Here is a 21,395-nt window from a genome sequence, read left to right on the forward strand (position 1 = left end):
CCCCCACTCCACCAAAAAAAAACCAAGTCAATATTTTTCGAATTTTGAATATGGCTAATTTTGGCTCTCATCTAATATAATGAATAGGAGATCATACAATTTAGCAAATTAATTAATCATGCCTTTTGATTATATGTTCTATAATTTAGGTAACTTATTTAAAAGCTCGGCTAAAATTGCCAAACAAATTCAAATACGTACAATTTATTATTATTTTTAAAGTGTTTCTATACATTTGAAAAAACAATCCCAAACAGGCGCAATAGTGGAATTAATAAGACATAGCGTCTTCCAAATTCAGCAAATCATTAATCACTAACAACTATTCATAGTTATTGTTGTAGGCATTGACCTGGACGCAATAAAAAACAAGACTGTCATCCATTGGTCTTTTTTAGCTTTATTCTTGTGTAAAGATTTAGACTATAATTAAAAATAAAGTAATTATATACTTAAGTCACCCTAAAACGGAAATCTTAAATGGTCAAGTTTAAAATTTGTTGTACATTGGAAGATACATACTTTTTCTACTTAATTCATTAATATTTTTATTTATCAAATATTATTTTTTGTCAATTTTTTTTTTTTTTTAATATATAAGACTATTTAAAACTAATGGGATAATTATTTATAAGTTTTATAATATTTATATTTTTAATTGGGTCATGTATATATCATTGACAAATGTTGGCCTAGCCCCTTTTCTTCAAATTTTGTACAAGATTTTGTCTTTATGATTTTCTTATTTATTACTATTCAAATTTTGTAATTACAAATTATTTGTGCATTTATTATTGGATCACATCAGTTGTAGGAAGGCTCAGACAACACAAATTTAAGCAAAAACTCAATTTGCAAATTTAGGGTGAATCCGCTCCCAAGTCAGTCAATCAGTGTTCGGAACTTCGGAGTGGCACCTCCTCCAAACAAATTATGTGACTAAACATACAAATTTTAGATAACAATAATTAAAATAAAAAAATGTATGATGTATACTTTCAAAGAGAAGTTATTGGAGTTTTTATGTGTTAATTTGTACTTTTCAAAATAAAAAATTAAGAAGTCACACGTGCGAAGAAATACCAGCATAGAGGCTAAAGTATTGGTTCTATTGGATGCGTCCGGCACGCACGAACACAAATTGTAGACATGCAAACCGTGCACCGAACACACCGAATATTTATCTCCAGAGTAACGAAAAGGGGGGGGGAGTAAAAGTGGGTAACAGAAGTAACCCCATGACCTAAGACTTCTTCAAAGCAACAATGATGGCCTTTCTTTCACAGCCAGACCTTAACCATCCGGGGCGCCCTATTCCACGGACACCAAACCCTATTCGCGTCCTCTCTCCTCCACTCTTTTTAACCCCCCTTTTTTCTTTTTCTTTTTTTTTTTTCAACGATAATTATATTAGTAGTAGAGTAGAATTAAACGTGAAAGGACATGAAGCATGCAAATGTCTGCCTCCTACCCATGTTAGTTGTTCATTTTAAAAATTAATTCTTAATATTTGTAAGTCAAAATTACTGAAGTAGACATCTAACGTGGGATATAGGTAGTATATAAGTATATAAAAGAAATATGACTAAAAATGATTTCAAATGATTCAAAAAATAAAATGTGGTAATAAGTCAAAGTTTTTGAAATGAACAAAAAATATGGGACGGAGTTAGTATTGCTTTTGCACTATCATGTTGCATTCTTGCTACGTTTAAGAGCACAGAATCAACATTTTTTAGAAATTTTAGTTTAAAACTTTCATTAACTTTTTTTTTAAATCCCAGATCCGTGTATTTTATCTTCATTTAAGGCTTGCTAATACAACAGGTACTTCAAGTGCACAATAACTACCAAAAAGTAAAAGGAGATTTAGGTTGGAAAGATGTTATAAAAGAGAAAAAAAGATGGTGTCCGCTGTCTTTGGGCCGAAGAAAGAAGTGAAACTATCTAAAAGACATGGCTTTGGATACATTGATTGGATCTCACTTTACTCCAATCAATGTATCCAAAACTACATTCCTAATATGCTCCCTCCAAAATAGTGTCTCGATGGAGTTTGTGTAGCTACCCATTATATCACGTCACTGTTACAACAGTTATAATGAATAATTTCTCGTGGGGAGGGAGAAATCAAATGAATTCGAATTTGAATATTACATTTATGTTGAACTGAATCGAATGTCGACCTAGTGGTTATAATTATTTCGGTAGATATACACAGTAATGGACTCTGAAGGTGTGAGTTTGTACGTCTATAGCTACAATGGTTAGTTGGCATAAGTTTTCAAATACTCCTGATTTTAAATTTCTATTATTTTTTTTTATTTTTTATTTTTTTATTATTTTTTTAACATGACAAACAAAAACAAAGCAAAGCATCAACAAAAACTTGCCCACCAAAACTACACCTAACCACCCAACTGAGCAGGCAAACCATGGAACACCTGACTAAAAAGAGAATGCCGACCAAGTGAAAGCTTTGCACATGATCAATCCGAAAAACATGAGAATCATTCCAGAGCTGATGAATATCAAAGACCAAGGAAAAAATGGCTGTAGGACAAACTCTATCTCTCCACACAGCCTCATATAACACCAGAGAATCAGTTTCCACATACAATGAAGGAAACTGAAAACCCTGAGCCCAAAGCAAAGCCTCTCGCAAAACAAACGCCTCTGCCGAAAGGGCTGAAGAAGCTTTAAAAGACTTGAGCACCACCACGCACAACACGACACCGTGATTGCAAAAAACAATTCCACCCCCAGCCCAACCTTGACCAGTAAGGAAAGCAGCATCAACATTACATTTAACGGACCCAAAATCTGGAGGCTTCCACCGAGCACAACTAGAAAGAAATTTCTATTATTAAGAGGGTGTTTTTGTAGTCTCAGAAATTTCTTCACGGTACCCTTGACCTCTTTCCGTCTTAACCACGCTTGACACTGCGACTATCCTACATACGAACACTTCGGCATAACCCAAAATTCTCTCACTCAAAAATAAATAAATAAAATCCTCTATGAAACTTGACCATATCACATACCTAATCTATCATTTCACACAAAAACAGTGACTTAAGTGCCACAATCCCTCCACTTGGTTCAAACTAGAATTCGGATTTGGACTAATTGAACCTTTTTTTAATTTTAGATGCAGAAATATAGACATAGTACATACTTTAAATGAAGAGACAAAAAAGAATTAGACTAAACAAAAAGGCACAAATAAAAACATTAACAAGGTAGAATAGATGATATTAGCAGCAGTTGAGGAAGGTGGGAGCACGTTGCCAACCAACTTTTATCATTAGCAACAAATCCTAAAATCCAACTTAGAAGTAGAAGCAAAAATTAAATGAAATTACATATTAAAAAGAAGTTGAAAACCGAAAAAAAAAAAAAAAATTTTGATATTACGACACCTATCATACCGTTACATAAATTACTATTTAACCACACCAACAATGTAAAACTTAGGATTTCACGTGATAAAGAAACTTGGGGGTCACAAAAACTAGTATGAAGAAAGAATTGCAAATATGAATGTCTTACAATAATTAGAGAACAGCTTTACAAAATTGCACCATATTTCTACAGTTCTTGCCAACTCAAAGGAACAAGCTAGGAATAAATCTTGTCCTGCTCCCCCGGGTGACGATAACTTGATTCTACAACTCAACCAAGGAGTATGAAGATATTTTACAACGCTAGCAAAGCTCAAGACGGAAGACCCTTTACGAGGAGAAAGCCGAATATCTAGCCCGAGTTGGCAGAAGACACAGGATCCCCATCAGTGGAAACTAGAATGAGGTCAGAACTATATACATAGACAGGCAGCAGCGACTCAGAGAAGTCTGAATAATACCAACATTTGCTGCCGATTGCGATAAATAAAAATCGGCCAAGCCAATGAACATCAAGCAAAGAATGAGATTTAGAAGCTGAAGATTGCGCTACAACAATATCAAAAGTAGAAACCAAATGAATATTATTGTTTCCACATAACGAGAATTGGAGGCCAAAGGCATCCGCTCGAAGATAGTATTTCTTGGTGAGCTGCTCACTCTCAGCTGTCCTGCATTGACAAATTCCTCCTTACCAAAAGTTATGGAGACATTTACGGGCGAAGAACCTGAACAAGAGATACTCAAATCAATATGGTGGAGCTGGGTGAGAGTTTGATTCTTGGAAAAATGACAGTTAGCATCTAATATATTGAACTTACAATCGTAGTCAGCCCATCCAATCCGTTGACGAGCTAAATCATAAACAAATATCTTATCTTTAAGCACAAGATCTGCCAAAAGAAAGAAATCAGTTAGTTCATCAATCTCAAATGTTCGAGAAGGTGAATGTGGGAGGAAGACACTGAAACCTCCAAATGCAAGATGATTCGTAATATTTTAAAGAATACAAGAAGAAATTAAAATTAACATTCCGTCAGTGTTGCATTTTCAATAGTTTCAATCAATCAATGATGAAAAAATCAAAGAAAGCAAACATAATAAAATGATTAAGATTAAGAAGAGAGGTCTAAAAACCTAATTGAACAAATTTAATGAGAGAGAGAGAGTGACTTGGAGCCTAATTGTGACTTTGAGCCCCATTGTGACCAATGCATGAATTCGAGTCTATAAAGTTGGAGATGTGAATTGTGTTAACACAAGAGGATGCAATGGAATGGATCTGAACTGAATTCATGTGAATACAAATTTAGTTTAATAATTTAGTGTCAGGATTCATTTGGATCTGGATCCAAATTTGGAACCTATGGACATGATCTATATCAGATCCATATAACAAAAACAGGATCCTAAAATTAAAAAAAAAAAGTGCTAGATTTGGCTGGTTCTCGAGTTAAACCCAATCCGTATCATCAATATCCAATCCATTTTTAAACTTGGATTCAAATTAAAATCCAAGCCTTTTATTAAAATGGACTTCAGATCGGATCTTTAGCTCAAACCCTTTCCATTTCAAGCCCTAGTGAACACTATATAATCCTAGCTGAGACTTGACATGTTTCTCAGGGAAATGAGGGAATAAAAGTTTCATGTACCTTATATTTTAAGTAAATTTATTTTCTTACTAATCAAATTTAGAAATCAAATAATGGGCCTTTGGCACAAGACCTTCTGCAGCTCAACATCATTTCGTTCATCATGTTCTTTTCATTTTTTTATTTCCTATCCATCCACCATTATTATGCAGCGTTATTGCACTATAATTGATAATTATCTTACTTGCAAATTGAGAAACAAGAACGTTGAGCAAAACCTATTAGACATCCACAATGCTCTATAAGGTCAATAGACTTAGGCTTGCAAATTTCGTTCGAAACAAAAGTCTTTAATCATTGCATGTTTGTTTACATTTTAAAGTAAATTGAATTACCAACATGGGGAGGGTAAAATGGTAAATAAAATTCTCGATTATGCACCACAAAAATTAGGGTTTCATGTTCATGCATTCTCATCATTATTCATGATTAGGGCTCACAACAAACATGTTTTGATCCTAAAAAGAAGTTTTGAATGTCTAAAGATTGTTTTTAAAGTGAAAAGCGCAAATATGCCCAATTTACTTGCACCCCCTTTCCCACTGTATGCTAGTCCATCTCTACTCATCTATTTCTGCCAAATTGTAGGGAGTTCTTGTACTCTTATATTTGTACAACGAAGACCTATAGATGAACCAGAAAAAAGAGATACTTTTTGGCATAGAAGATAAGAGACAAGAGGGCAACCGAAATTAACATCAATGAAGTTATAAAGAATGATTTGAAAAGTTAAAAATATAATAGGAGAGATGACTAATAATAGAAAAGAAATACAAGCATACATTGAGCATAGAGAGGCTATTGAGTGCATTCTACCAATCAAACTACTAGAGATATTATTCCTTTCATTTATCAACTTAATCCACACGAACCCAAATTTTATACAACTAGTAAGGAAAAACAATCACAAGATGAAAATTGAATCGCACGATGAGCGGGTTTGTAGATCGTCAGCAGCAAATTTCGAGGAACATCTGGTGTGAGAATCGATCTGAGACAACTAGGTGTTTCTAAGGTTTAAAAATTGAGTTGTATAACTTTTTCTATAGTGGACTTAATTTTCCTGGACTAGGACCTGTGATTTTTTCCTATAGGATATTTGGCGTAAATTTGGTGTTCTTGTGTGGTCAACTCCTTATATTTTCTGCACTATACTAAATTTTACTTGATTGCTTAGTTAATATTTAATTTTAGTTTATGTAAGATAGTTGAAATTTGAAATTCTCTTAAAGGTCTAGTCCAGAATCTAGTGTATAATGTATCGGAACCGTGGGTATCACTCCGATCCCTCATCCTCTTGTATCATTGATCAAGTCATAATATGTTCTTTGAATGAGAAATGAAAGCTTTAACAAAGATAAATAAAGGAGAGTAAAAAAAAATGAATGAATCTTTCCTCAAAGAGAGCTTGTAGCGTCAAGAATAGTTGAGACAAAAAAAAAAATGAAAAAGAAAAGAAAAACTTCAGTATTAAACATATTAACTTGCCAAACAGCAACAGAAGTCTCCCATAACTCAACTCAACTCAACAAAGCCTTTTAACCAACTATTTGGAGTGGGTTACATCAGTCATCTTTTCCCATTCCACTCTATCAAAGGTCATAGGCTCAGTCAAACCACATGTTAGCATATCTTTCCGCACTCTACCCATTTTTATTTTGGACTTTCCATTCCCCTAACATTGCCCTCAATGTGGACCATGTCACTCTTTTTAAGTAGTGCAATTAGTGATCCTCTTTGATTCTACTAGAGGTGACACAAGTAGAATCAGTGCAAAACTTGGAAAGTATCAGTGACAATTCAGAGAATCGGAGCGACTTGGGCCTAACTCGGCCATGACTACTTGACTACAAATGCGGTGTGTCATTGTGTGATGAATATAAAAAACTTTTGAGTCACTGCATTGTGCTACAACCACTTACAGTAGATTTTTGTCCATTGAAATAATTTGCAAAAAACTAACCTCCTAAAATTGTTAACCCATGATCCTGAACTTTTTGAAAGCCAATACACCACAATGCAGCCCGATCCTGTATCAATAAAGCCCATTTTAGTTTAACTAATGAAAATAGCATCAAATGTTTCACTGTTAACTGAAATTATTACCTTACAAAATTTGAGAAAAAATAAAGAGGTAACTCAAAGAACTCACAACAAAACCCGAATGCACAAGGTAGTCTTCTGGCTTTAGAACCATGGAGGCACCACCGGCAAAATTTAAAGAAACAGGAGGAAATGTCTCAATTATACTGTATATAGAATAGAAAAAGATCCAATTCAGGTGTCGAATTAAATTTCTTAACTTAACAAATGAATATCAAATAAATATTTTAAAAATCATTTATAGGATGAACCTTGTGGAGGCTAGATAGCACTGGTACCCTTTTGAAAGGATAGGAGTAACGGATTGTGAAACACTGGCAGTTATCTGCACAATTAATAAGCAAATAAAATTTCAAACTTGCATAAGCTTTATGAACATCTTGCAACAAAGCAGCTTGCTTTCCGAGCTTCTAAAGCATCAAGACGAAACTGGAGAAAATTCTCCAAAGATGATTGCATATTTATTTTAAATGATGAGGACAGAATGATGTTTAGATGGACTGTTTGAACAATTAATTTTGAAAAAAAACCAATATCTTAAATAGTTAAATGTTGGCGCTGCCAGGTTACTGTCAACTTAACCAGGGAATCGATACAGCAGAAATTAACCATGCCTCAGTAAAGACTTTTCCATTTACAGAATCATCATCATGGAATTCTTGAGGATGAAGGCACTAAAAATGGTGTATATAAAGTGCCCTCTAACATATAAAAGCTTTATCATTGGCTACATCTCCTTTTCATGACCAAAACCCATCTTTTTAAAGTTCGGTCAGGTTTAACTGGAATATAATTTCACTCCTATCAAATTTGAAAATAACATAAAAGGGGCTAGGAAAAAGAAAAAGAAAATAACATAAAAGGAAAAACAACTTACAGCACTGACAAATGGATCATAAGCTTCTCCCACAAGGTATGTTAAAGTTGTTCCAGAATCAACTATGGTCCCTCGGTTGCTTGATGTTTCAAATACTGCTGAATTAATAGGCAACGCCTGCCCATTGACGGCAATGCTTTGCAGATACAAATTATAATGAGACCTGAAAAGTTTGAGGCCAAAAATAATCAAACTTAATGCAAAATTAGTATTATTATTTTCCAAATCACCATCTTCGATGCATATTATTGACAACAAGAGTTTGAAAGAGAACTACTAGATTTTGGTCTTGCTGATTCAGAAAAGATCTTAGAGTAACAGTATTAATGTGCATCAAAAAGATTTACAAAACCAGAATCTTAGTGCAGCATAACTAATTTTCATAATAAGAAACAGAAGTCTACTTAACAAAGAAATAATGCATGATATCAACGCTAAGAGTGGTGGAAATTTTACACACTTCGAGTTGGCACAAGGTTCAAAGAGAGGTTCCAAATTACCAAAGGAAATCATATGATCTATAACGATGACCAATTTTCCACAATAATTTTCAACAACTAGGTTGCTATTTAGTATCATCAAATTTGTAAAACACTCCTTGATGGATACCCCAAAAGCTTCATAACATAAAAGGCAATGACCAAAATAAGAAGGAAAACAGATGATACGGACAGCAACAGTCTGAATAGCATGGTATTAGATGTGGCGTCTAGAGATTAAATTACATAACCTTACTTACTTGCCAAGCTTTGTTTCAAAACTCAAAATAAGCATACGTTGTTGCTTTTGGTATTTAGAAAAGAAAATAATTAGCTTTAGGAAGGAGCTGAAGTTTTTTCAACTCAAACATGATCTGAACAAGTACAGTACAAGTGTATATGCATGGTAAAATTCCCTTTGAGGATAACATCAAATGAGTGTATGTGTATATATATATAGAGGTATCATCCGGCTAAAGGGTATGTAGATGATACACAGCCCGAGCAACCACATTATGTGGCATTCAAAAAGCAAGGCACAAAAACATTTTCTAGTTCTTTATCGCAAAAGTACCAAGGCAAACAACATTTTCAAGTTAGTTAAGTATCCACCTAAACATTAATACATTTTATCATGTTAATAACTCCTCTTGCTATGGTTTTTAGTAAATGAATACATATATATTGACCATCTCAAAATATGTGTCTTAGTTCCACGGTGGCACACCCTGTCAACTTTTAGAATTTGCAATTTCGTCGTGTCACATATCCATATCTTTGCATCTTAACATGCAAACACACGATATATATATAGCTAAATACGAATTGACTCATACAATAGGTATGGCCGACTGGACCACTAATGTGTAAATGAGATATTATCAGAGTCAAACTGCACCATGAGGTAAATGCAGAAGGTAAACGTAAGAGCAAAATATACTGCAATTGGATGAATTAATACATAAGAGCATGATAGTCTTAAATTTGCTACTACAACATAGAAAAACATGTCCAAGAAAAGAGTAATCAAGATAAGGGGGAAAAAATCCCATGCCGCAAAGAATACATACTGTGATGGGACAAGGGGACTATAGACAATGCTTGGATCCAAAATCTCACCAAGAACTAGCATACCCCCTCCATTGCCATCTCCTTTCAAGCAATGGGAGAACACTTTAGGAGTAATTCCTTGCGATGACAGCTGTGATATAACAGAGAGAGCCTGTCGCCCGAACCCAAAAATCCCATCAATTGCTCTATCCATTTTAGTTAAGTCCCCAGACTGATGAGTGCTACACCTGTCTCCCAGAGCACCATGAAAAACTATAAGCTTCAACTAACAGAACCAAAATGAACATTGACAGGGGAGAAAAAAGTAACATAGCAGGATGAAGAGAAGGGTGTACTAAAGAAGGAAACAAACAACTCCTCATATGTTGCAGGTGAAAAAAAAAAGAAAAAAGAAAAGTTAAGATCAGTACTTCTCCAATCCCTTCTTTGGTAATAAAACCCTTACAGCCTCATCCTTCACTGTTTTTTTTTTTTGTTGTTTGACACCATTGATCATTCAAATATTGGATAGTTTATTAGTTATCATTCAAGTATTAATTAGTTTATTATGATTAAGTTGTGCTACCGTTGTTCTGCTAGTTATGACAACATACAATAGTCAAAATGCTTGTCAAGGACTCTTAGATATAAATATATAGGGTCTAACTGGTTTCTGAAAATGGAAAACAGTTATCAAAGAAATGAACCAAATAAGCCCAAATTGTTGGGTTTCTTTTTACTCTTCTTCCCATCTCTTCTCTTTATTTTATGATTGTTTTCAATTATATTCCATGTCATATGCATGCACAATCTCATAGAATCCATAATAACTTACCCAAAAATAATTGAAGCTGAAGAATTAGCACTGTAAGAGGGCCCTAGTATCATGTCAAAATATAGTAAATCAGATACATAATAACCAGATGTCCCACTTCCATCTCCATATTGGAACGTGTAAGTACATTGGTTATTCTGAGGAGAGCATTCAGCGGCTGGAGTCTGAATTACAGAAGCACATACATGGTCTGAACAGGAAATCAGAGAAGAAGATGATGAGCTGGCAGCATCAAAGAAATTGAGCTCAATCTGCAAACAGAAAACAATATTACTATGCAGTCCAATTCCAGATTTCCTATTCGTTCGACAAACTCAATAGATCAAAGGCTCGATAACAAAATCATGAAAACAGAAAGTTACTCCTAGTCCACTTGATTGGGGGCAGTCATTGCAGGAATTGCAGGTGACCCACAAAATGTCACTTCCAGTATCAATCTGCACATTGAATTCTCTTGGTGGAGAACCCAATTTCACTTTTGTAAAATAAAGCCTACAATAAAAACGAAAATCCCAATTATGGAAATAGTATATGCCATATTAAAATATGCTCATTCATCTCATCAGCCCAATAAAGCTCTACCAAGAGAGATTAATTTTAAAAATAATAATAAATAAATAAAACAAAAGAGTTTTTTTCGGAAAGTAAACAAACAAGTTGAATAAAGTTCATAAACAATAACATTAGAGTTGAAGAATATAGCCCATGCAGTGCACATAAATTTAATAAATTACAAGACAACCATCAAAGTTCACAATCAAAACAAAATCTGAATACAACCAAGACGCGCGCATACACATAGAGAGAGGAATTCAAGAAATCAATCAAATAATAATAATAATAATAGTAAAAGGAACCAAAGAGTAATTGGTAAATGACATCCAAATACCAAAACCAGCAAAAACCCAAATTAGCAACCTTTTTTTAATGAAAGTAAAATATAAGTGCATCAAAGCCGGTTAATTTCAGGGAGAATTGACTTAGTAACATGAAAAAAAAAAAAAAAAAAAAAAAAAAAAATTATATAGGAGGATCTCTAACACATGTAGAAAAAATACTCTTACATGTTAGAATTCCTCTTTTATAATTTCTTTTTCACACTATTTAATCTTAATTTCAAGCCAGATTACTTACGTAAATTTATGCACAAAAGTACACACATATATATGTATGATGCTATAAATTGCAAGCTTTACCACATAAGAAAGAAAATAAGTATATAACAAGTGCAAATCCCTAATAATAAGAAGAAAAGAAAAGCGAAGAATAAGAATATAAGATATGGAGTCATGGAATGAACAAAGAACCAAAATTTCCATAAACTTATCAATTTATCAACTGCTATTGGGAAAAAAATAAATACATAACAACTATAATTCCCAACAAAACAACTTTTTAAATAAATAAATAAAACAGAGAGAATAATAAGAATATAAAAAATTGAGTTATTTACAAGGAAATACCCAAACTTTTCACAAATTTGTCAATTTATCATAAACTATTAATCATAAAATGTAAAGAAACAAAGGAAAGAGGAGTACCCAACGAGGTAGGGATCGGAGGTTCCAGCGACGGTGAAATCCACGACGCCGCCGACAACTCCATGCAAGATTCGTGCGTGCCGAGCTCGGTCTCGAGCTCTGAGTACGTCGAGCTCCACGCTCTGGTTCGCTGGAAAAGCCCTCTCCAGACTCAGAACACTCGCCGGAAAGCCACCACAGTTCACCGACACGGCGGCGAAAGCCAGAATCAACAACAACTCCACGCCAGCAATCGCCGGCATTTCGGTTCCCAAAAAAAAAACTATATATATAAATATGTATAGTATATCTGTGTTATCTGTATATCATGTATATGTGAGTGAGACTGCGTGTGCGCATTTACATATTCATATAATGAAGAGAATTATCGAGGTGAGTGGAGAAGATCTAGGCAGTTGATTTTGTGCAAATTTTTAGAGAGAGAGAGAGAGAGAGAGGTGACTGTACATGTCATAGAGGAAAGCTGATATGTTTTTTCAAAAATTGGATTTGGACAGAGTGATTAGCTTCTCTGGTGTCGTGACTTCTGAGTTGGACACAAGGACTTTGTCATTCATACAAAAGGTTGAGATTTGAGAGTCCATTGGGCTGTAAAAAGTCAAAAATAGGGTATGTCAAGAGTTAATGGAATACTGTTCTATGAGGGTATTTCTGACTATACATGGACTAACTGACCAACAATGTTAGTATAATTTTTATTTTTTTTCTATTAAATAATTTTGACTAGGTTATGCATATTAAAGTGCGTAGTCCACACGCTTGACCAAACGCATATGATATTTGGTCATAAGTGAATTACAAGTAATGAATGTAGTGATACATTTATATTAAATTAATTTAATTATATCCCTTATTTAGTACGAAAACAATAAATAAGACTTTACTAGTTTTAAAAAATAGGGAGTTAATAGGTGACCATTAAAATTCTTCTATATTTTGCTTATAAAACTTTTCAATTAAAAAAGGGTACCAAAGCTAAGAATTGAAAATGTTGAGAATTCTTTCGTAAATCAAGTGACAAATTACTTGCCGTTATTTTTGAAAATTCCGTTTCAAATCTCCATTAATTACTAATTCCTAACACTATTGTTATGGAAAAAAGACAAAAAAAAGTGGGACATTATCATTATTGATGGATTAATATCAAACTTCCCTGCTGCACTGCGGTGGTGTGCCGATGTAATGGAGAGAAATTTTGGTCAGCAATTGATGGTGGCGAAAAGCTTGACGTTAGATATCAATCAAAGGGACCACATTTAATGCTAATAGATATGGATCGTTTTATGTACAGACAATCATAAATCTATAGCGGGAACCTTTTGCGAATGATTATAGATTGCAAAGTGAATTGTCTTTAAAAAAAAAATAAAGAAAAAATAAAGTAATATTATATATGAATAGGATTAAAAAAAAAAAAACAGTGCATTAAATATGGATGGAACTCTGAACTGATGTATAATAATATTATTTTTTATTTTTATTTTTTGGACTAGCCCATGTTAGTCCTTCAGTAACTCCGCCCCTAATTATAAGGTTAATTAGGTTTCAAAACAATGTTAAATTTTAAGCAGGCTTAAAGTAGGTTTGGACTTACTTAAAATTTGGGATTGAAAATTGTATATATATTGATTTAATAGTAATAAATTAATCAAAAGATTTGAAGGTACATGAATAATATTTACAAGGAAAAATTGGATATTGCATATTTTTTATTTTTAAATACACACATACAATTCAATATATTGTTATATTTAACTATCTTTTAATCATGCTCACTTAAGTCTAGAAGATTTGAATTTTAACCCTGTATTGTGGCGCACGCAGTCACACATAACATCCAACACAAGTATACTAATTTTAGCATCAACCTTTTTTAATAAAGTATCCAAACTTAACATCGACGTAATATATTTTTGTTGATATTAAAACGATTACTTTTCTTGTTGATACACTTTTGCAAGATTCATTTATATTCTTTTATTATTTTATAATCTATTAAAATAAAACAACAAAACCACCGCACCAATTTGACTGGGGGAGAAGAAAGCCCGGTGCATGCATACGCATTGGATGCATTTGTTACCTATTGGCATATAATAATATAACAACGTTACAAAATGTTGTTATCAATAATATAATAATATTACAAAAATAAAAGCATGTTTTTTTTATGATAATTACAACATCCTGCCACGTCGATGTCTATGTGTAATGATGCACTCATCAACGATACTTAATCCCTAGCTTGCAGAAAAGGGTGATTATCACATGTAGCCTTACTAATTATTATGGGGTTTGGATTATGTCCATTGATTTTTCTATTCCAATAATTTTTAAGTCATAATTAAATGGTTATAAAAATGTTAACTTTTGTTAAAGTTTAGTTATATATATTACAAACGTGACACGTTCACAATAGTTAAATTATAATTTGTTGAAAAAAAATAAAATAAAAAAACTAATAGAGATAATTTCACAAGAAACTTCGCCATAATAGTCCTAATTATTATTATTATTATTATTATTTTGAACCTAGACTATAGCCCAGTTTGTCCACAGGGAGCTTCGCCCTTGACTGAAATCTTCATCGAACCTTCGTCGAAATTTAGATGCGATCGCCGAAAACCTCATCGGCGTTTCACTGGAACTCATCGGACCTTTGTCGAAGTTCCACCAGAAACTCTCTTTCTCACTTAAACTTGCTCTCAAGTCTTGGCACATCTGATATGAGCTCAACTCAAGCTCTTTTATAGTGCTCATTTTCATGGGTGGTTTAAACTTTAAATGTTGCAATTAACCCAGAACTCCAAAGGTCATCAGCGAACTCCTACTTTTCATTAGTTAGGCAACTTGTTAGTTGTATATATAATAGAGGAACAAATATATTTGAAATATTATGAAATCCTTTATAAAAATAAACATATATTTTAAAACACTTTTCAACATGCTTTTGTGAAATAATTTAGTTATTGTTTATTATTTTTATTGAACATATAGAACATAATTAATTAATCATACTTAAAACCTCCTAATAAAATGTCATCATCTTTGCCCTCATAAATTCATAATTGAAACCAGTTCTCAAATGTGACAATTCAAACATTTGCATGCACTGCAACATTAAATTAAAATAAAAAAAACCTTGTTACTAATAAAAAAAAGTTTCACTAAATTTTGTTATTTTTTCTTTTCATTTATTTTAAAAACAAAACTAATTTACATCCCTCGAAATCCATCCAATTACTTATAGTTTTTTTTTTTTTTCCTTCCAAAATTTTATATTAAACACAATTTATCATTTTCCTAAAGGCTAAATTGCATTTCTTTTATAAATTGGGACTTGACCTTGTAGAAACATTCGCGTTTTGATAGCTCTCGGTCGGACCTTATTAGTCCACGTCACAGACTTGTTGAACCTTCAATGGCTGCATGGATCCAAGTGGTGCTTAAGCCCAAAACCCAATTTTGGGGACCCCCCTCTCTCTAGCCCCTTCTCACTCTGCCTGCCATGGCGACTCGCGTTGCGAGAACGATCGCATCGGCCGCATCAACATCAACACCGTTGATTTGGAAATTAACGGCAAGTGAAGCCTCGTCTCTCGTCGTGATCGTGGGCCATGGCAGGCCCAAACCTAGGTGGGCCTCATCATCGTCGTCGTCGTCGTCGTCTTCGTCCTCTACCTCTCCAAAGCCCGACAACAAGAAGATCAACGACCGTCTCTCCACCGTTATAGACGCTGTCAACGACCGTAAACTCCCTCCAGAACTCCGTGGCCAACGCAACGCCGTTAGGTATCCCTCCCCTCTTTGTAGTATTTATTTTTTATGTTTTAATTATTTTCCGATTACTACTCTCTGTTTGGTTACCTAGAAAGCTTCCAGAAAATTGTATAGAAATTCAAGATTACAATAACATTTTTCGTTGCATTCTTTTCCAACTGTTTATGAGCAGCCAAAAATAGATTCTTTATGATGAATGTTAAACTCCCATGGTTTGCTATACGTATACCTCTCACTTCTCATTGTTAGATTACTATTGAATCGCAACTCCTCTATGTAGGTAAAATGTAATATTGAAGGTGCAACAGCAATTTTAAATTAAAAACTCCCGTCTTTAGATGTATACAGACACTGACACACACTTGTATATGATAGCAAACATGACGTTCAACTGAATTAGATGAATTTGTATAGGTGGAAATATGTTGACATTAATAATATCTATATATATATTCATCTAATTAGCCCAACTGCAAGTTGCTTCACTGTGACCTGTTCGAAATGGAAACAACCTTCATAAGCAGGAATTAAGGCTGTATACATCTTACCCTCCCCGGATCCCGCCAATGTAGGAGCCTCGCGCATTGGTCTAGCTCTTTATGTATTCATCTAGTTAGCTCAAAGTCATGTTCTGAAATCTTGGATTGGCATTTGAGCAGGTCAGAAACTGATATTGTCAATGTTGTTGAGCGAAGGATATGGCATTCCATGGAAGAGGGTCAATTTGAGAACTTATCAGGGAAGGGGAAACCCCTAAACCTGAGTAGTAATCCTCATGCAGACCCAGCTGAAGACACATTGTACAGAATTCTGTCGAAGAATGGATGTGCACCAGAGTGGGTTGAACTCAACAAAGAAATACGAAATAGAATTGCTGAATGGAGGTTAGCCCTGAAGAAAGCAGGGGCACATAAAGCCGATGGAAATGATTCTAAATGGATCGAGTGTTCGGAGGCTCTGAAGGTGCAATTGCGTGACATCAATGACAAGGTGTGTTTAGGGGCTCTTATGAATGCTCTAAAAACAAATTTATTTATCTTTTATTGCGTGTCTATTGGATGGTTTGAAGTTTGTTGTATGTGCCACGAGCCTTATCTTTAAGTTATGTTTGTCAACATTTGATGCATCATAAATCATAATATATCTGGCTGTATCAGAAGTGATCCTACTAGAATCATACTACATCAGTACCTTCATTAATATTTACTCTTGCTGTACATTTTTTACTCAAGAATTCTGATCCACCATTTTGCAAATATTCCACATTTTGTCACCATTGTTATACAACCTTTACTTTCATACCTCCCCATATCCAAGTTTTTTTTTTTTTTTTCTCTCCTGGGCTCCCTATAATCCAAGAACAAATTTATATGTTTTGAGGAGTGGATGTGGATCATTGAAGGGAATCTCAAAACATACTCCATCGGTTATAATATGGTTCTTAGTAACCGTTGGAGCATCCGATCAAATTGGCCTACCATTCCAAGCCTTTGTATCTAGCAAGTCCAACATTTCAAAACATTAAACGCATAGTGGAATTATATTAGCTTTAGCTTAAATCGACTTAAGCTTAGGCTCCCAAGTCTCATAACACTTGGGCACACTCGTTTTTACGTAGAATTATTAAATTTGATTAATAGAAGCCATTATCCTTGTTTGAGGTCTTAATAGAACCTTATTTTCTCAATATCTTTTGACAAAATTTTTAACAATCATATATGGTAATTTTCCTTTGATGAAATGACCCACCACCCGATTATTCCACAATATTTCTCTTTTAGCTCATCAAGAAGAAAATAATTTAAAGCAATACCTTTTGTTTTTTCAATTTGGACTTGGTATATAATTGAGTTGAATTTCCTCTTCACTTGTAAGAAAACTGACATGGGGGCATGAGAAATATTTTTTTTCTTTTATTTTCTAGGATAGAAGTATTATTATTATTATTTTTCTTTTCATGTAATGAGTCCAACATAGCACTTTAGCACTAATGTAACGAGAGAAAAAAAAAGAGAAGTGTTTCATATGCAATTATATTAAACTTGAGTTGTGAAATATACTTGGTAGTTGGTTTGTCTGATTAGAAATGTCGAACACTTACTCAGTATTTATACCTAGTGTAGTGCGATTCACATGAGTACTTTAAAGAGTTCATGTAAGATAGGTTCATACATATTGATCTGAACAAATCAAGTAGTGAGATGAATCTAGATAAGCATCACAAATTCATAGTTCCATTGTATGTGTCTTGAGTTAAAGTTGTGATGATGCCAGTTTATTGAGTTCACGTTATGGTACTATTCATTCTAAAGCATAAACTGAATTTGTGTCATGAACTACAATGAATTTGTGTTATGAACTACAGGTATTTAGGTACAACATCATTGTTCCTTTTGGCCGCCAGATGTCTGGACTAAAGTGGGAGAAAGAAGTGGATCGCTTAGAAGAATGAGAGAATTAGAAGAATGTTTGTATAATATATGGATCTCTTAATACTTATCAAAAATATATATATGGATCTCTTAATGAAGAGAATTACTCTAGTTGAAATTTTCTTTCCCGCTCTTGAGCAAGAAAGGAATTGTTATCATATATGTACGTCTTGTATGTCTTTTGTCTACTAGATATTCTCTATTGGAATAGAGCTGCATGCTGCAAACAGTATTTAACAATAACAAATTTGTTGCCCCCCACCCCATTTTTTGCTTGTTGAATGTCTGCCTCTTCAAGTAGACTTACATATATATTTGTAACTTCTATAATTTGGGTTCATGTTCATAAATATTCCAATACTTGAGAGTTGTAATAATTTTGTCTGGTTCTATGATGGATGCTAGAATAATAGCAAGTTAGCAACCTAATATGATTTATATGTGACAGTTTGTGATGTGTAAATTACAAAATATGTTAAAAGACTAAGATACAGATGCACCAACATATAAAAAATTACTGTTCTTGCTCCAACTTCCTCAGCACAAATATGACATCCATTTTCATTTATGCATTTGTGTATATTAATTTCAACAGCAAACAGTTTTTAGGTATACAATCGTATATTCAACCTTATTTTCCCAAATACACCCGGCTACTTCTTCTTATTGGAGGACTATTCCAGTACTCCTTATGCTTCACCATCAGTTGTCTGAAAACATATGGTTGAAGTTAGACATACAATGTTGGAGAATGTTTCCTCTCAGAACTTTGTGTTCGGTTTCATGGAATTGGTGCCTTCAAAGTTAGAATTAGAGAAAATTTAGTTCAAACTGAAAAGATACGTAGCATCTCTCTCTTTTGCGAGGGTTCAAGGTGGAGAAGAAGAACTCCTTTGGAATGGAGATAAATTTTCATTTAAGAGAGGTCGGAAGCAATGCAGAACGAGATACGACAATGTTTTCTGGTCGAGTTTATGTAAGCCTTGGAACGTGGAGTGACAACTTGTTTGGCCATGTTGGATAAACTACCCTCGCTGGTGAAGAAAGGTATAATAATGGTGGCGTCTATTTGTTATAATTGTAGAAATGACGTGGATTCAAGATTACATGTGTTATTTTCTTGGTCTTATTGTCATACTCCACCGCATTGCAGAAGGCGGCTATGCAATGCAAGCAACACGCGAGCACTGACGTCTGCATAGGAATGGAGTTCTGGAATGTTTTGGATTGATGTGAGGATTGTAGAGTATTGGAGGGTGAGTTGGAAGATTCTACCATGTTGAAGAGTTTGTAAAGCTTGAAAATATGTGTATAGTTTAGAAAATATTCTAAAAAGTATAGCCAAGGGAGTTTTGTGGTAAATATTAGGAAAAATTATACTTACATAGAATTAGGATCCTTAAATAATAAATTGATCTATTTTAAAATTTTATTTTTCATTTTGATTGAATTAAGTAAAATAATCACATATGCATCAATAATTATTGTTTAGGTTGAAAATGCTCTCCAAATATTTATTTCAAAATACTAAAAATTATTCCCTTAAAATCAAGTATTTTCTTTAAATAATTTCTTTTATTTAACTTTGAACCATATTGATCCAACTTTCGTATATACAAACGATAACGTAAAAAATGGGGCAATCAAAGGTTAATCCTCAAAAAGAAAAATATAATTAAACTCAAGAACATATAAATAGTCTTGATCATCAATTTTTTGGCTCAATTAATTACACTTGTTTTATAAATAATAATAAATAAATAAAGCATTGATTGTTGGTGTACCATTTACTGAAGCAACCATTTAGTTTTTTCATTATCTCCCTCTCTCGTGGTTGTGTATTGTGTGTGTGTGTGTATTCATAGGAAAGTTTTCACATTTGCAAGTTTATACTAGTATGAATTAGGAGATATGGTTAAAGTTATGTGCAAATAAAATTATATATATATATAGGATGAATTTCCACTTAATTAAAAAAAAAAAAAAACAAATTCTATACATAATGAATTTTGATTAAATTATAAGTATATTTCTAAATTAATATTTGTAGGTTTGAACCGATATGGATTAGGAGATATTGTTAAAAAAATTTGCACAAAATTTATATAATATATATGTGTGTGTGTGTGTTTTATTTTATTTATTTTGGTAATATATACTCCAATACCAAGTTGAAAGTTAATTTAGAAATCTCGTTTTTCTAAATTTTATGAATGAAAGAATGATTTGATTTAGGAAGGATGTTTTGGTATTTTAAAATAAGAGTTCGGATGATATTTTAAACTTAAATAATAGTTTTTAATGCATATGTAATTAATTTACCTAATTCAATCAAATTAAAAAATTAACTTTAATAATAGATTGATTTATTATTTAAGGTTGTAAATCTACTTCAGTTTTTCCTAAATACTATGTAGAGAGTTGAGAGAGTAGACATGAGGCCTATAAATAGGTAAGGTAAGTATTATTTTTCTTCGAACAAGTGGCTTGGGTACATGAGTCGTCCATCTTTACCGTAATGATTATTGGCTGATTCATTGAAGCATTTATATCTTTACAGTAAGTTCTCATAAATGGCACTGACACGGGTGGGAGTTTTTAATAATCTTTGTAGGATCTTCTGGAACTTTCGAACCTGGTACCTTATGGAATGAGTTTCTGATAATCTACATGGGAGTCATAGGACCTATGGAACATGAGTCTGTAATTCTTTCTTTGTAATTATGGTTTATGGTTAATTAATAGAATTTAATGAAATTTCACCCAATTATGAAAATAAATAAATAAATAAAAATCTGAGCATAAATAAATTCTGGGCTAATATTTTTGTTCGAAAACACAATCCAGCATAAACATGTCTAACCTTTAGTTGCACTTTTAAAACTCTTAGAACTATAAAAGACGTTTTTTTTAATTGTCTAATTTTATTTTCGAGTTCCTTAAAAATTGGTTCAAAAAGGAAGACCGGAGGGGAACCAAAAGGAAGGTCTGTTTCCATTCCCCATACTGTTAAAAAAATAAAAATAGGCTTTTTGCACTTTTCCTTTCTTTTTCATTCGATCTTTACGGGAAAGTCTTAGTTTCGATTTGTGGCAAGGTTTCAGACAGAAAGGAAATAAGATTTTTTATCTGAATACCGTCCGGTAACCAATTTTCAGAAATTTCATTTCTGATAATTGTACAGTATTTTCCTATATAGATCTCGTTCTCTTTCCTTACTCGATTGTCATTTGCTCCCA

The 21,395-nt window shown here is 33.2% G+C and overlaps 2 protein-coding genes across 3 annotated transcripts; one reads left to right on the plus strand and one right to left on the minus strand.

Moving 5' to 3' along the window:
- Positions 1-3,505: 3,505 nt before the first annotated feature.
- LOC132312968 (aspartic proteinase 36-like) lies at positions 3,506-12,460 on the minus strand. The gene is made up of 10 exons (XM_059811546.1): positions 11,945-12,460; positions 10,766-10,895; positions 10,404-10,654; positions 9,589-9,816; positions 8,040-8,202; positions 7,414-7,487; positions 7,212-7,308; positions 7,023-7,089; positions 4,226-4,297; positions 3,506-4,132 (listed from the first exon to the last, which is right to left on the minus strand). Exons 1-10 carry the CDS (start codon positions 12,184-12,186, stop codon positions 3,954-3,956), a joined length of 1,503 nt encoding a protein of 500 aa, XP_059667529.1. The 5' UTR covers positions 12,187-12,460; the 3' UTR covers positions 3,506-3,953.
- Positions 12,461-15,386: 2,926 nt separating this feature from the next.
- On the plus strand, positions 15,387-18,438 carry LOC132312969 (uncharacterized). Of its 2 annotated transcripts, none has more exons than XM_059811550.1 (3): positions 15,387-15,736; positions 16,420-16,714; positions 18,090-18,438. In XM_059811550.1, exons 1-3 carry the CDS (start codon positions 15,453-15,455, stop codon positions 18,174-18,176), a joined length of 666 nt encoding a protein of 221 aa, XP_059667533.1. In that variant the 5' UTR covers positions 15,387-15,452; the 3' UTR covers positions 18,177-18,438. The 2 variants fall into 2 exon arrangements, with proteins under 2 accessions (XP_059667533.1, XP_059667532.1); XM_059811549.1 differs by having other exon boundaries at positions 15,388-15,736; positions 16,384-16,714.
- Positions 18,439-21,395: the final 2,957 nt, after the last annotated feature.

The sequence above is a fragment of the Cornus florida genome, unplaced genomic scaffold (assembly GCF_030987335.1).
Source record: "Cornus florida cultivar Cherokee Brave unplaced genomic scaffold, ASM3098733v1 CherokeeBrave_3.0.0_Hap2_Chr06, whole genome shotgun sequence".
Taxonomy (NCBI): Eukaryota; Viridiplantae; Streptophyta; class Magnoliopsida; order Cornales; family Cornaceae; genus Cornus; species Cornus florida.